Genomic DNA, 12,711 nt, shown 5'->3' with positions numbered 1-12,711 from the left:
TCGCGGACGGCGCCGCTCACCTTGGGGCTGCAGGCGGCCGGGGCCACCGTTCTTTTGCCTTTGGGGTTGGCGAGCCGCTCCTCGGCCTGGGGCTCGGCGCCCTCCTTGCCGAAGGTGGCGAAGGTCCTTTTTGTGCTGCAGTCTGCGTAAGGCTCCGCGTCCACCGCTGTTGCCTCGATGGAGAGGGAGATGACGTTCCTTCCGTGCTCGGGGGACTTGGCACGGCTGGGCACGGCGCCACGGGGCATCCAGCACCTGTCCGAGTGGCCCAGGATGCGGCACTCCTCCCGGCAGTGGAACCCTTCACTCTGATCTGCACGGAGCAAACACAAGGAATCGTGAACGAGGAGTCTCACCAGGGTGCCCACCCTGGCCTGGCTGAAGTAGCCCGAGCTGAGCCAGGCGCTGTGCATCCTCCCACTCCCCAACACCAGTGATTCTACCTCAAACAACAATCAGTTTTAAGACAAGGCTCAGGAGAGGGATTTTACTGCCACTTCTCTACTGCTCTGCAGAGTGGAGTTCAATTTCCAACACGTTGTGTGTCACCTGCCACCGCCAGAGCAGCAACCTGTGGAAGGATTGATGGCAGTGAATCCATCACGGCGGGTCTGTCCATGTGTCAAGCCCTCAGAGTCAGTGGTTCCTGGGTTTAGTGACCAGCATTAAAAGCCACCATGTTTTAAGCTTGGTTTGACGTGACATTTAAGCTTGACTTTTTTGCAGAGGGGAGAAAGGAACAGAAGGAGGAAAGGGAAAAGGGAGGAGGGAAGGTTCTTTCTGGTTCTGGTGTGTATGTGTGTTTTAACTTGTTGCTTAATCCCCATTGACCTGCCATACAACAGAGGCTTTATAAATCTCCAAGATTGTCCACTCCACTGAAGATTAAATGTGTCATTCCCAGCGCTGGGGCTTTATTCATAAGAGAGCAATAAAGATCCCTTCTCTCGACTTGGGGCTGTCCCAACACCACTTTACAGAGCTGAAATATGGAGCTGTGGTTTAACCCCTTCCAAGGACCCTCCAAGACTAGATCCAAGGGCTCCTAGGCAGGTGCAAATCCTCCTGCCTGGTGCTTACATACATTCCCATGCTGCCAGCCGATTCCAAGGGACTACACAGCTTCACCCCCACATGGACAAACCGGGGCCCAGGGAATTAGTCAGGTTCAGCCAGGTGCAAATCTGGAAATCACATCCAGGAGTCTCACCATCCCCACCCGCTGCTGAGCATCCAACTGTGGCTCCCGCCAAATACCGCAGGATTCTGGCTGCTTTTCAGTCTCAGCTTTTCCTTCATTTGATAAGAGCTTGTAATTGCAGATGGCCCTCATAAAGCACAACCTTTCCTCACGCAAAGACGTGGCTCCTTCCTATCATAACCTACATACACACAAAGCAGCATTAAAGCACTAATGCCATTACCCCTACGAGACCGCACTCAGTCGGTGCCGGTTTGATGGATCGAAGGCGGCGAAGGTGCAGACTCAGCCTGGGTTTCCTTCCCCGTCCGTCTGCAAACCGTTCATTCTGATGCTCTGTACATCTGTGTGCATAACCTCCGCTCCTCAGACACATTGGTATTTCCACCACATTCGAGCACTAGGGCGGCTGATAAAAATTCTCAGCACATAACACAATGCACCAAAATATGAGCAGCTTAACACTTACAGAGAATAAACGAGTAAAAGGCAGACCTCGGAAAAAAATAAAAGAAACAAATACTGAATAAAGGATTTTTTTAAAGGAGGAGAAGCCAATTAATTGAAAAATCTATGGGTAAAACATCAGCTTTTTCTCTACATCAGAGCAGCGACCCGGTGGTGTGGAGCACGGCCCTGGGCGGAGGGGAGGAGGTCTGGGTTTCGCCAACCTCCTTTACAGCAGCTGGAGAGAAGGATGCCCTGAGCCCTACACACAGAACAACCTGCACTGAGCTCTAAAAGCCCATGATCTTACACTTTGATTCTGTTAATTTCAAGTACTTGAGCAAAATAAAAAGAAACAAAAAGCCAAAAAGAAAAATTGCCCAGAAAGTGTTGCTGTCTCCCTGTTTATCCACAGCTTAACTTCAAAAGGGTGCTAGAGGCATACAAAGTTGTGTAGTCTGGCTGTGATAACGGAGGGCTTGGTGATGGCTCGAGGGACTACAGAAATATCTTGGATTCTCATGCCCGATGAGACACTGATTTATTGTGCTGTGTGACCTTGGGCACGTTGCTGGAGCACACATCACTTCAGTCTCTCCACAAACATGAAAGGCAGGATCTGGGAGAGTGCTGGGCTGGCTGGTCCAGCACAGAAAGTCACGGCGGGGGGGAGCTGCTGCTCCTCACCTTCCTTGCCCAGCATCACTGCTCAACCCCAAATCCATGGGACCACCACAGCCAAGGCAAACCACTCTCCAGGCAGAGCACAGGCAGGTTTGTCATGTCTTGACCTATTTATTCCAAGCTGGCACATTTTACAATTGAAAACAATTGAAGGACTTTCCTGACTACTGCAAGTGGATATTCCTCAAAGCCTAGAAAGGGATCCGTGCTTAAAGAGCAGTTTCATTAAAGAACGCTGGCATGGTGCCTATCTGCCAGGGACATGATCAGCTTTGAACACCACGATGCTTGTCCACAACTCGCACCAGCAGCGGCTGAAATGCAGACAGGAGAAGAGCTGAAAAGCATTACATTAAATTATACTGTTTCAATCTTTTATTTTAGGAAGAGAATGTTAACAAGTCTGAAAGAGGTCAGGCTGACAGGCAGAGGGACAGAAGTCACCATGATCCACAAACCTGAGACAACAGGTAGCTCCACGGCACATTTTGTCACTCTGCTTCTGTCCCCACTAGCTTTGAGACCACATCCTGCAGTCAGAACCATCCTGCTCTTGGGGACAACATGTGTCTAGGCTGCCCAGAGCAGCCCTGACCTGGCAGCAGACCCAGGCACCAGCACAGAGCCCTGAGCAGCAGTCTCTTCTCCGTGGCAGAATGGGAATCTTCAGCTACCCATCCATCACTGTCTTAGCCCTGTAGTTGATATAAAATACTATTTTTACGCCACATACATGCCTCATTGACACACAGGACACCACTCCTCTGCTATTCCAGGTCCAAAGAAGGCAAGCTCAGCAGAGTCTGGGCTCCTCCAGCAGATGATTCCAGGGCTGTCACCTCACATCCCCCTCCTGCCCCAAGCAGAGGCAGGCATGGAGCCTCTGGGCATGCTCCTGGCACTGCCCTTTGCAGTTTGGTCTGACTCACCCAGCCTTGATGGCACCCAGGACAGTCATTCACGCTCACATTCACATTATTGTACTGTTCTGTCTTGTTTTTTACCACTTTAACAATCAGAAATAGCACAACAGGAAATTCTTTTACAGCCTTAGACCTGCCCTAGTCAATACAACTGTTACTGTCTGTACTAAAAAATGTTCTTAATGCAAGAAGCAAAGCCCAGGTAATAACTATCGCACACTCATGACATGACGAGTGGCAGGCAGCCAAAACAGGCGGCTCCTCTCCTCTGTGCTGATGGCAGGGGGCTGAGCAAGCTGGTGTGAAAGCGCTGCCTGACTGGGCTAGGCAGGATTCAAAGGGAGGGGGAAACAACAGAGAGGCAAAGCGGGGTGAGCAACACAGAGCTTCAGCGCTGCTCTGCGTGAGCTATGTAGTGAACACCTTATCCCAAGGAGACCAACGCACCAGGTTGGCAAGGACCCACCAGCTGGCATGAGATGGGGAACACCATGGCATGGGGACGGGGAACACCATGGCATGGGGACAGGGAACACCACAGCATGGGGAATCTCATGGCCCAGGAAAAGGGAAGAGCATGGCCTGGGGATGTGCAACATCACAGCCCTAGGGATGGGGAACACCATGGCGCAGATGCCACGCACAGGTGATGGCTGTACATGAGGTGTGCAGGTCCTGCAGCAGCAATGTCTGTATTTCGGCCACTCTGCCCTCATCCAGCACAAATCCAGAACCTTGTTTCAGAGCACCTCAGGGCAGGGTTGCTTTTAAAATGTTCCCCAGGTACAGGCAGAAGCCTCGCCATCAACAGACGAGCAGTTATCCTGAAGTCAGACTTGCCAGAAAAAATGTGTCATTGCTAAACGGAAGCTCTTGCACAGCAAATACGAAATAACATAAAAACCACAGCTACTTCTGGAATAAATATGCTCCTCAACAAGTACAGCAAAACTCACATTTTGCTCCAAATTTCAAACCTGCTCTGCTTGCACCGTTGTGGACCAGCACAAAGGCAACCAGCAATAAGCCCCAGCCTGCCCTTAGCCCTGACTGTGCTGCCTGTGGGTCCCAGCCAGGCAGAGGCTGCTGAGAACCAGCAGCTGCAGGAAGACCTGGAGGGAGAGACAACACTCCCCACTCAGCCAAGGCCCTCAGCACTTCCCAGTCCCACCATGAAAGCTCTTGGCCAGAAGAGCAGGGAGACAGGATGGATGCCCAAGAGCTGGAGCCCAGGAGAAGCTGGCAAAGGATGTGTGGTGGACACTGGAGCAACAGAGCCTCCAGCTCCACACTGCACAGGGTCTCCCCTCATTAAAAGGAGGGATTAAGGAATGTCCAGGGTGTACAAGTCTTGCAGTCTCCTATTCAATACTCAGGTACCTGCAGCAGAGCAACACAGAATGGGTGTGTGAGGTGCCCATTCAGCTCTCAGAGCAATTGAATTATCTCCAGTGGAATTGCAGCCCTGGCCAAAGAGACAAAGTTAAATCGTAGCAAGGTGCAAGTGCCTGGGAATGTAATATTCCTGATAAATGGCCAGATGACATGTGCTGTTATACAATCTAAGGTGCAATTTGGGCGATGACAATAGTCCCTGGAGTTTCCATTTTCAAACCGCCGCTCAGTTCAATCCAATCCATGTCAGAGCAGCTTTGCCAGGCTGAGTAAGTAGAGCTCATTTGTGCTATTACATGAGGAGCAAGGAAAAGGAGCGGAGGAATTGCTTGAAAATGAAAAATAAGGAAAAAAGGAGTGACTGGAAGAATCTCAGCCTGCTGAGACATGCACTGGGCAGGGGGTGCACAGGTGAGCATTGTGCTAAGCAGCCCCAGCCCTGTGCCAGTGCCAGGCATGGTGCCTGTATATGGGCTGGTACCTCAGGTATCCCTGTGCAGGAGCTTGGCTTTATCTCCACATTTCGGAGTTTCTTCAGCAACCGTATGATTATACTGTAATCATGATGACACTGCTCCTGGGTACAGCAAACAGCACGATCATTAAAAAATTCATTTCAAAATCTTCCTGGAAGCTAATAAATTTTACAGCAGTTTCAATCCTTTCTCATTGCAACAAAGAAAAGCTTAGTTCCAGACAAATTAGAAGTAAATTGATTGCCTTAGGGGAATCTATTCAAATATCACTTTTCCATGTTAGAAATCTCTTCCTGAAACAAGAAGAGGAGAACCAGGGAGAGCCAGCACGGGAGCAATGTGGAAAAGCAAATCATTAAATCTCAGTTCATGAAACTGAGGGGTGGGGGGGGAATCAAACTTAAAATAAAATGCAAATGCCTCACTGGGGTGCGGGCCTAACATTTGTGACGGAATTTATGAATAATAAATATGAATAAATAGTAAACACGAAGGGATCAAACACTGCTGTGGATGTTTACTCATGGTTAGCCATCTTTCATGGACAATGCGCAACTGCATTATTTAACACTCCTCTCCCAGCTACTTTGGGGTTTCTTTTCAACTCCAGCTCCTTCATTTTCTCAGGGATGTACATCACAAGGTGCAAGACATGCCCCCCAGCCCCCGTGCAGCACCCACCACCCTCAGAATGCTGGCAGAGCCCACCTCCCCTCCACCCCACCAGGAGTGGCTGTTCCCAGCTTGGGAGCAGTGATCCACTGCATTACACTTCAGACAAAATAATAAGCTTGAGCAAAATACAAACAGTCCCCAGCCATGGTTCATCATTTGCTTGTAAATTAAGACTCTGCACCTCTCCCTTATCTCCTGTAATAGCATAATATCAGGAAACAAGAGGTGGGGAATAGTGTATTATATTTTTGACCTATGGGCTTTACAGAGCCTTCCTCGCCTTTCCTAATAAGAAATCTCCAGTCAATGCAGCAATGTAATCCTGGCATGGCTTCCCTTGCACAATGCTCAGAGGATACTAATAACTAGGGACAGTGACAAATGCTCTTTACCTCAACGAGAAGCCTTTCTTTTCCTCTCTTTCGCCATTATTCGGGATTTATGCAAGCTAAAAATGCTGTATTTTTAATCCTGGATTGTCTGTCCTGACACAGAAGGTCAACAGTGCTTGGACAAAGCACTGGAATTATTTTAATGAAAGAAGGGATGTGAATTAGATTAATTTATCGGGCAATTGCTGATAAGGACCCATGGCTGAATGCAGCTCATGGGCAGTGTTTCTGGAATGGTCAACAGAGAGATGTGAGGGGGTTTGCTCCCAACTACTGCAGACACAGACAGCTCCCAGGAACCACTGAGGACTCCCACGATTTACACCTGCTGAGGGTTGGCCCATTCACATCTTTCTCTGCTCTGTATTGCCATTAATAACTAACTCCCTTTCTTCTGCAGAACAGTCTCTGTATCATGAGTGAGGACTGTCAGACAGACAAGACCTGGATGCCTGGCAAGCTGCAGGCCAGAGGGTAAGGACAGATTTGATGCAAAGGATTTTCTCCAGAAAAATGCCTTACTGGGCACGCCGAAGCCTCTGGGATGAGAATAAGGCTGAGGGAAGGAGGGCAATCACCTGAAGCAGGAGCTGGTGTCTGGGCATGCCATGCACTATAGCAGAGTCAGACCCAGAGGGTATTATGGGCTGGAATGCAATTTAATGCTGGCTGCTCCCCTTTATTCAGGACCGCAGGCCAATCCCCACCTCATTCACAAGGCAAAATTAATTCCCTTTCAGAAGGCCAGCGGAACACACCATTTAAACTCCAATTAATCCTTTTCTTAAGTGGTCCGTGGAGCTCGTGCTGGCCCCTGAGCGACGGGGATTTCACCTCCGAAACTCAGCTGCTCATGCCTCCATACAGGGCTCATTAGCATCCTAACTGGTGTTGGGATGCAGGATCTGGTCCTCAGAGAGGACAGCACTCCAGGTTCTGATAGAGCTTTTCCATCTTGAACCATTACAGCTCCATAATTCCTCGGCACAGCTCCCATTAATGCTAATGGCAGCTACTGCGCTGCCTGCATGAGCGCAGAATACAACCCCTTGACTTCATTACTGGAATTCAATTTCATTAACACTGGATACAGAGGGATTGTCCTAAATACATTCTTTCTTATACTTTTTTCATGTTAATGCAACCATTTGAGTATATTATACCCTGCAGAGATGGAAACATTTCTAGTCTGTTTAAACACATTTCCCACAATTGGGAGCAAAACTTTGTCTCCGTTTATGCCTTTGACACCAGCTGCCTTCCATTTAATGGGACTTTAGTTGCTAAAACAAATTAATCCAAAGGTTACCTCTCTCTGCTATTGTCAAAGATGAAACAAATTCACATATTCTGACAGGCTAAGGCAGGACCAGCCAGGCAGTCACATTCCAACAGCAGCAATAAATCGAATTATTACTCTGCCCTACTCAAAATTAGGCGTTGCTCAGAAAATAGCTACTCAATGATTCTGATAAAAATCCAACAAAACAGAAATTACAGTTGGGGGAGATAAGAAGCAATTCCCAGATGCCTGCACTGGGCCAGCTTCCAGCCCTGTGCCTGACAGAGCAGCATCCCTACCTTCACTGAAGCCATGTGGGTGTACACCCTTTGTGGGGCTCATGGTGAACATCTTACTGCAACCAGCACCTCCCTTGGCCAGGATAAAGCAGAACAACTCATCCTCATCCTCTCCCTGTAGGGATGCAGAGGGCCAGGGTGCCAACAGGAGTGGGGATGCTGTCTGGTCCCTCCTCTTGCCACCTGCCCAGCATGGCTCTCCCTTCCCTGAGAGATTTCTGGTGCTTCCATACAACAAGTGAGAAATAAAGGAGTTGAGGTTATAAATGCTGATACATAATTTACTCCTATTATCAAGATTAAACACATCTTTGCATGCTTAGCATAAAACAACTGCCTTTCCCCAGATTTCTCAAGGACATGCATAAACTTCATTATTATCTAAATAATCAAAAGAGTATTTCAATAGAATATTTAACTGTCTGCCTACTGGAAACTCACAGCCTTAATCTAACACTGATCCTCTGTTGTCCTTCATGTAAATATTGTTGGGACGTCAGCCAAAGCCTAGGGAAGTGAGCTTCATCTTGGTGGATGGGAATCTCTCGTGTCAGATACAGTCAGCCTGACTAATGAGACCTACAGCTTGCCAAAACCTACAGCCTCGCTGTCTGTTCCAGCCATTGAACGCGCTCAGAAACCCAGTGGCACCAGCCCAGCAGTCTACAGATCCCAATCAACTATCAATAGCTTAAGTGTAAGTGATTGTGTATAAAGCACGAGCCAAATGTGTTTCCTTTTTCAGTTTTAGGACCTCCAGTATTGTTATTGCACTAGTAATGCTTGCACGGAATTAATCATAGACGTACCCACAAGGCAAAACATTATGAGAAGCGCTTTGTACTTTCTAAAAGTGTGCAGCTCTGAAGAGCGGAGGGAGCTGGAAGGCTTCCCAGCACGATGGGGCGTTCCCCACCATCGAGAGAGAGCTGGGGAATTTTTCCCCTTTTTTTTAAAAACCAAAATGTTGGTTGCTGGCCATCTCTCATCATGACATTGACCTGCCATGCCTCCACCTTGGAACACGGCATTATCCCCTCCCTGGTGCTCTATTTTGAGCCTTTTTTGGATGAACACAGGGTTTTTCCATGCTGGTGGATCAATTTGTCTGAAGCACAGGGATGTACCAGGATGAGATGCTAGCCTAGGGTGGTGGGTGCCTCAGCAAACCCCACAGGGATCTGAGACAGCCACAGGGACAGGTCTGCAAAAGCTGCTTTACACTGTCCAGCACCCAGCAGTGCCTGACCTGGCACCATGGCTCACAGGGACAGTCCTGTTCTCTCTGCATGTCTACAGATCTACACAGAGAGCTCAAAGGAGGCTCCAGCTCCACATCAGTGAGTGATAACAGCGATGCCAGGGCAATGCCAGCAGCAGGTTAGATTGGTCCCATGGCCAACAGAAGAGATCACGGAATTGCCAAACCCTGGGAATCTGGCCCATTTAATTAGATGAAACTTTGTTCTGGCAATTAAGTTTACCTTCATTAATTCAGAGTGCGGATAAACATGCATGCAAAATTACTATAAGGTCAAGAGTCAAATCTGAAACCTCATTATAAGCTTGGGGAAATTACGTTTCCTGCTAGTCATGGACAATCTCAATTCCAGCAATGTAGTTGGGGTCCCACCCCACCCCATCCCATCCTGTTGGCCCCACAGCCATGAGGGTGAGATGGAGAACAAACCCCTGAGTATGTCTGGGGCTGTCAGCTGTAGAGCTGTGGGGAGATGGCTGAGCACAGAAACAGGTAATACCCATAGTTTCATGATCTGCCTAAGTACTGCAAGGAAAGCAGTCAGCTCCATGGCTCCAGTCCTCCCAGCCAACCTGATGCTGACTCACGGGCACCCAGGCAGCGATGCTGAGGGGTCTGCACATCACCCTGGGATCCTATCACCCTTCCCCTGCTGTGGCTCCAGCGCAGGGGCGGGAGGCTCCTGCTTCCCAAGATGGGCTGCTCCAGCACTGCTGGAGCACAATGGGCCTCTGCCAGCGCAGTCTCCGATGATTTCTGGTTTCCTGAGGCACGTTCCTGCAGCACTGCCCCGAGGTCAGACTGGATTGTGTTGGCTCCTGGCCCCAGTTCACAGGGCTGTCAGCTAAATTGCACCACAGCATCGTTACTCCCGGTGATGGTGTGACAGACAGACAGAGCCCAGCTGGATTTTCAAAACCTAAGCACTTTGCAACACTGACAGGCAAGAGAAAAACAACCACCAACCCACAACCCTCTTAGTCTGTGCAGGTTTTATCTGGAAATACCCAAAGCTAGTCAGTATAAGACCCCACAAAGTCATTCCTCCTGAACCACTTTCCTGACCAAACCTTTTAACTGTCACTGGGAAATAAAGAGCGATAGGTACCAGCCCCAGCCAGCGTTACCTGATTAGTCTTGTCCCCACCGCATCCTTAACACGGCCTTTCTTCAAAGGGCTAAAGCAAGGCTGAAATGACTGATGTAACTGGTGCTTTCAGACAGAGCCAGTGCGAGGAGAGTCAAGTTCATTACACTGGAGTTCACCACTGGGCTGCAACAGCCGAGAAGATGTGGCCAGTGCTGCAGCTGAGCTGCCAGCTGGGCACCCACTTCTGCAGCAGGAGCACGAGGTACACTGTAAGCATGTGGGTTTAACCCACCCCCTGCAGTGGGAATCAGCCTGAATTTTCCCCCTGAGCAGACGACGAGGGATGCAATGGGAAGGCAGGCAGAACGGTCCTGCAGTAATTCTGCTGGAGCCTCTCGACAGGGATCCACCCCAGCTGTCTGCGGCACACGGATGTAATGCTGCCTCTTTGCCACTGCACGCTCGCCTCATTTCTAAAACACTTACACATGCAGCATGCATTAGAATTAAAAAACCATTAAACCTCGGAAAGGAAAAACTTTGACAGGATGCGTAATATACTAAGTATAATTAATTAAATTGGATGAGGCACTGGGGGACGAGAGAAGAGTGGATGGAGACTGTTCTTGGAAAAGGGATGGTAATGCACTAATGTTCCGTGTGTGCCATTAAGAAACAGCCTTGGAAGAGGCGAGGATGAGCGACGGGGGCTTCGAGAGATGGCACCAGCCAGTTGGGCACCTCAGATGCATAGCAAAGAAGGTGAGAGCATGAAATGCGGCCAATTAGAGCCCTAAAAAAATTATAATGAGGGTAGAAAAGGCACCCGAGAGATGGAAGAGCAGAAATGGCATGCAGGTTGCTAAACAGCAATGCCCTACCAGTGACAGCCTCCTCCACAGAACTCCTCTTGCCCACCCCACCAGGATGCAGACAGTGAACCACTTTCACTGCTCAGCACCAGGATCCTTGGGGCTGGCACAGGCATCGGGGCAGGCAAGAGGGGATTCATCCTGGAAAACATCTGGTTCTCTGTGGGATTATTCTTCAGCTATTTGTAACTCCAGGTGCAGTTCCCTAGCGTGGGTAGCACCCTGCTGCATCCATCCATCCCCTCAACAGTGGCTGAGGTGGGTGGGAAGCAGCAACCAAAGCCAGGGTCAGGCAGGGAGCATCAAAGGCAGCCCCAGTCATCACAGCAGGCACAACATGATGAGACAGGCACAGTCTGGCTGGTCAGCAGGACAAAGTTTTAACAGGCTTAACAACAGCATCAGCACTGATCATTAGGCAATTACAACTGCTGAAAGTTGACAAAACACCAGGACCAAATGAATTATCTCCCCAAATCCTGCAGGCAGGAGCATGGAAAAGAGAAAAGTCATCGTCAACAGCCTCTGATAGCTCACTGGGTGCAGAGCAGTAACTAAAGACTAAAGGGCTGCTCGTTTACTTGCTGTTTGGAGAGATGAAAGGGAAAGGCCAGGAAATGAGATCTTCAAAAACACTCTCATCACTCAGGGAGTGGTGGGAGGGAAGGTCCTGGAAACACTGATACAGCCAGGATTGCTCAGTGCCTGGGGACATCTGATTCAGAGGAAGGGACTGCATGTGTTTGGAAAGGGAAGGCAGATTTTGGCTGGGGAAGTTCACTCCTGAATCATCCTCTGCGTGGTTACTTGCTCAGTTCTGCAAATTCCTGCACGGCAGCCAGCGCTGGCCAAGGGGACAGTCGTGAACTGCTCTCCTTGAGGATGTGCCAAAGCCCACTCCTCCAGGGATCTGCAGAGCTTAATCCACATGGGACCACAGTGACTCCCTCTCTGCTCCCTTGCAAACCACAGGATGCTCAGCTCTGTCACGCTGTGCTTCTCAAGCAGAGCCCTTCACTTTGAGTGACTAGGCACGCTTTTCGGGAAAACATGCAAATGTGATTTAAAGACTCTAAGTGATACAGAATATATCACATCCCTTGGGAACCTGTTCCAGGGGGTAATTATTCTAATTCCTAAAATCATGCTTCTCATTTGCAGCTGGAATTTTCCAAGGCAAACCTCCACCCTCCAGCAGCGGCTCTGCCTTGTTCACTGAATTAAGGAGATGCTCAGCAGCAGAGATCTCCTCCCTGAGCTCACTTCTGGACACAGGCTTAGATGACCAATGTCTCAAGCAGAGTTCAGAGCACATCCCCTGAGGATGCCATCTCTCTTGGGTCCTATTTCAAGCCCAGTGGTCTCAGATGAAAGAGTCCTGCTGGATTCAAAAGGCTTTGAGTCAGGTCCTAAATCTCCAGACATTTGTTTGGGGGGTGAAAGCCAATGCCTTCAGCTCATACCCAGAAGCTCCTGATGCAGAACAGTCACCGGAAAGCCAAGGGACACATTTGCACTGACAAAGCATCTCCTCTCCACCTGCCTGCCATAACTTGGTGCTCCCTGCACGTCTGCCCAGAGAAGGACATGTGTGGATTTTTACAGGGAAGTACTTGAACATATCTACCCAGTAAGAATGGGGAAAGACTGACAAAGCAGAGGTCAGGCAATGAGGGAATTGAAGGTAGAATTGTTCATTTTAATTACTTGTCTT

At 49.2% G+C, this 12,711-nt stretch overlaps 1 protein-coding gene across 1 annotated transcript in view; it reads right to left on the bottom strand.

Annotated features, from left to right (window-relative positions):
* Positions 1–8: 8 nt before the first annotated feature.
* PCDH19 (protocadherin 19) overlaps positions 9–12,711 on the bottom strand; it is a gene marked incomplete at both ends in the record, with an annotated part of 54,823 nt that continues 42,120 nt past the window's right edge. The window contains one exon of the mRNA XM_009079801.1: positions 9–313. Within this exon, the coding sequence (XP_009078049.1) occupies positions 9–313 (305 nt within the window). The remainder of the gene's footprint in view (positions 314–12,711) is intronic.

This window comes from Acanthisitta chloris, unplaced genomic scaffold (genome assembly GCF_000695815.1).
Source record: "Acanthisitta chloris isolate BGI_N310 unplaced genomic scaffold, ASM69581v1 scaffold16118, whole genome shotgun sequence".
Classification (NCBI taxonomy): domain Eukaryota; kingdom Metazoa; phylum Chordata; class Aves; order Passeriformes; family Acanthisittidae; genus Acanthisitta; species Acanthisitta chloris.
Note: the sequence above shows the minus strand (reverse complement) of the source record. Positions and strands in the feature narration are given on the sequence as shown.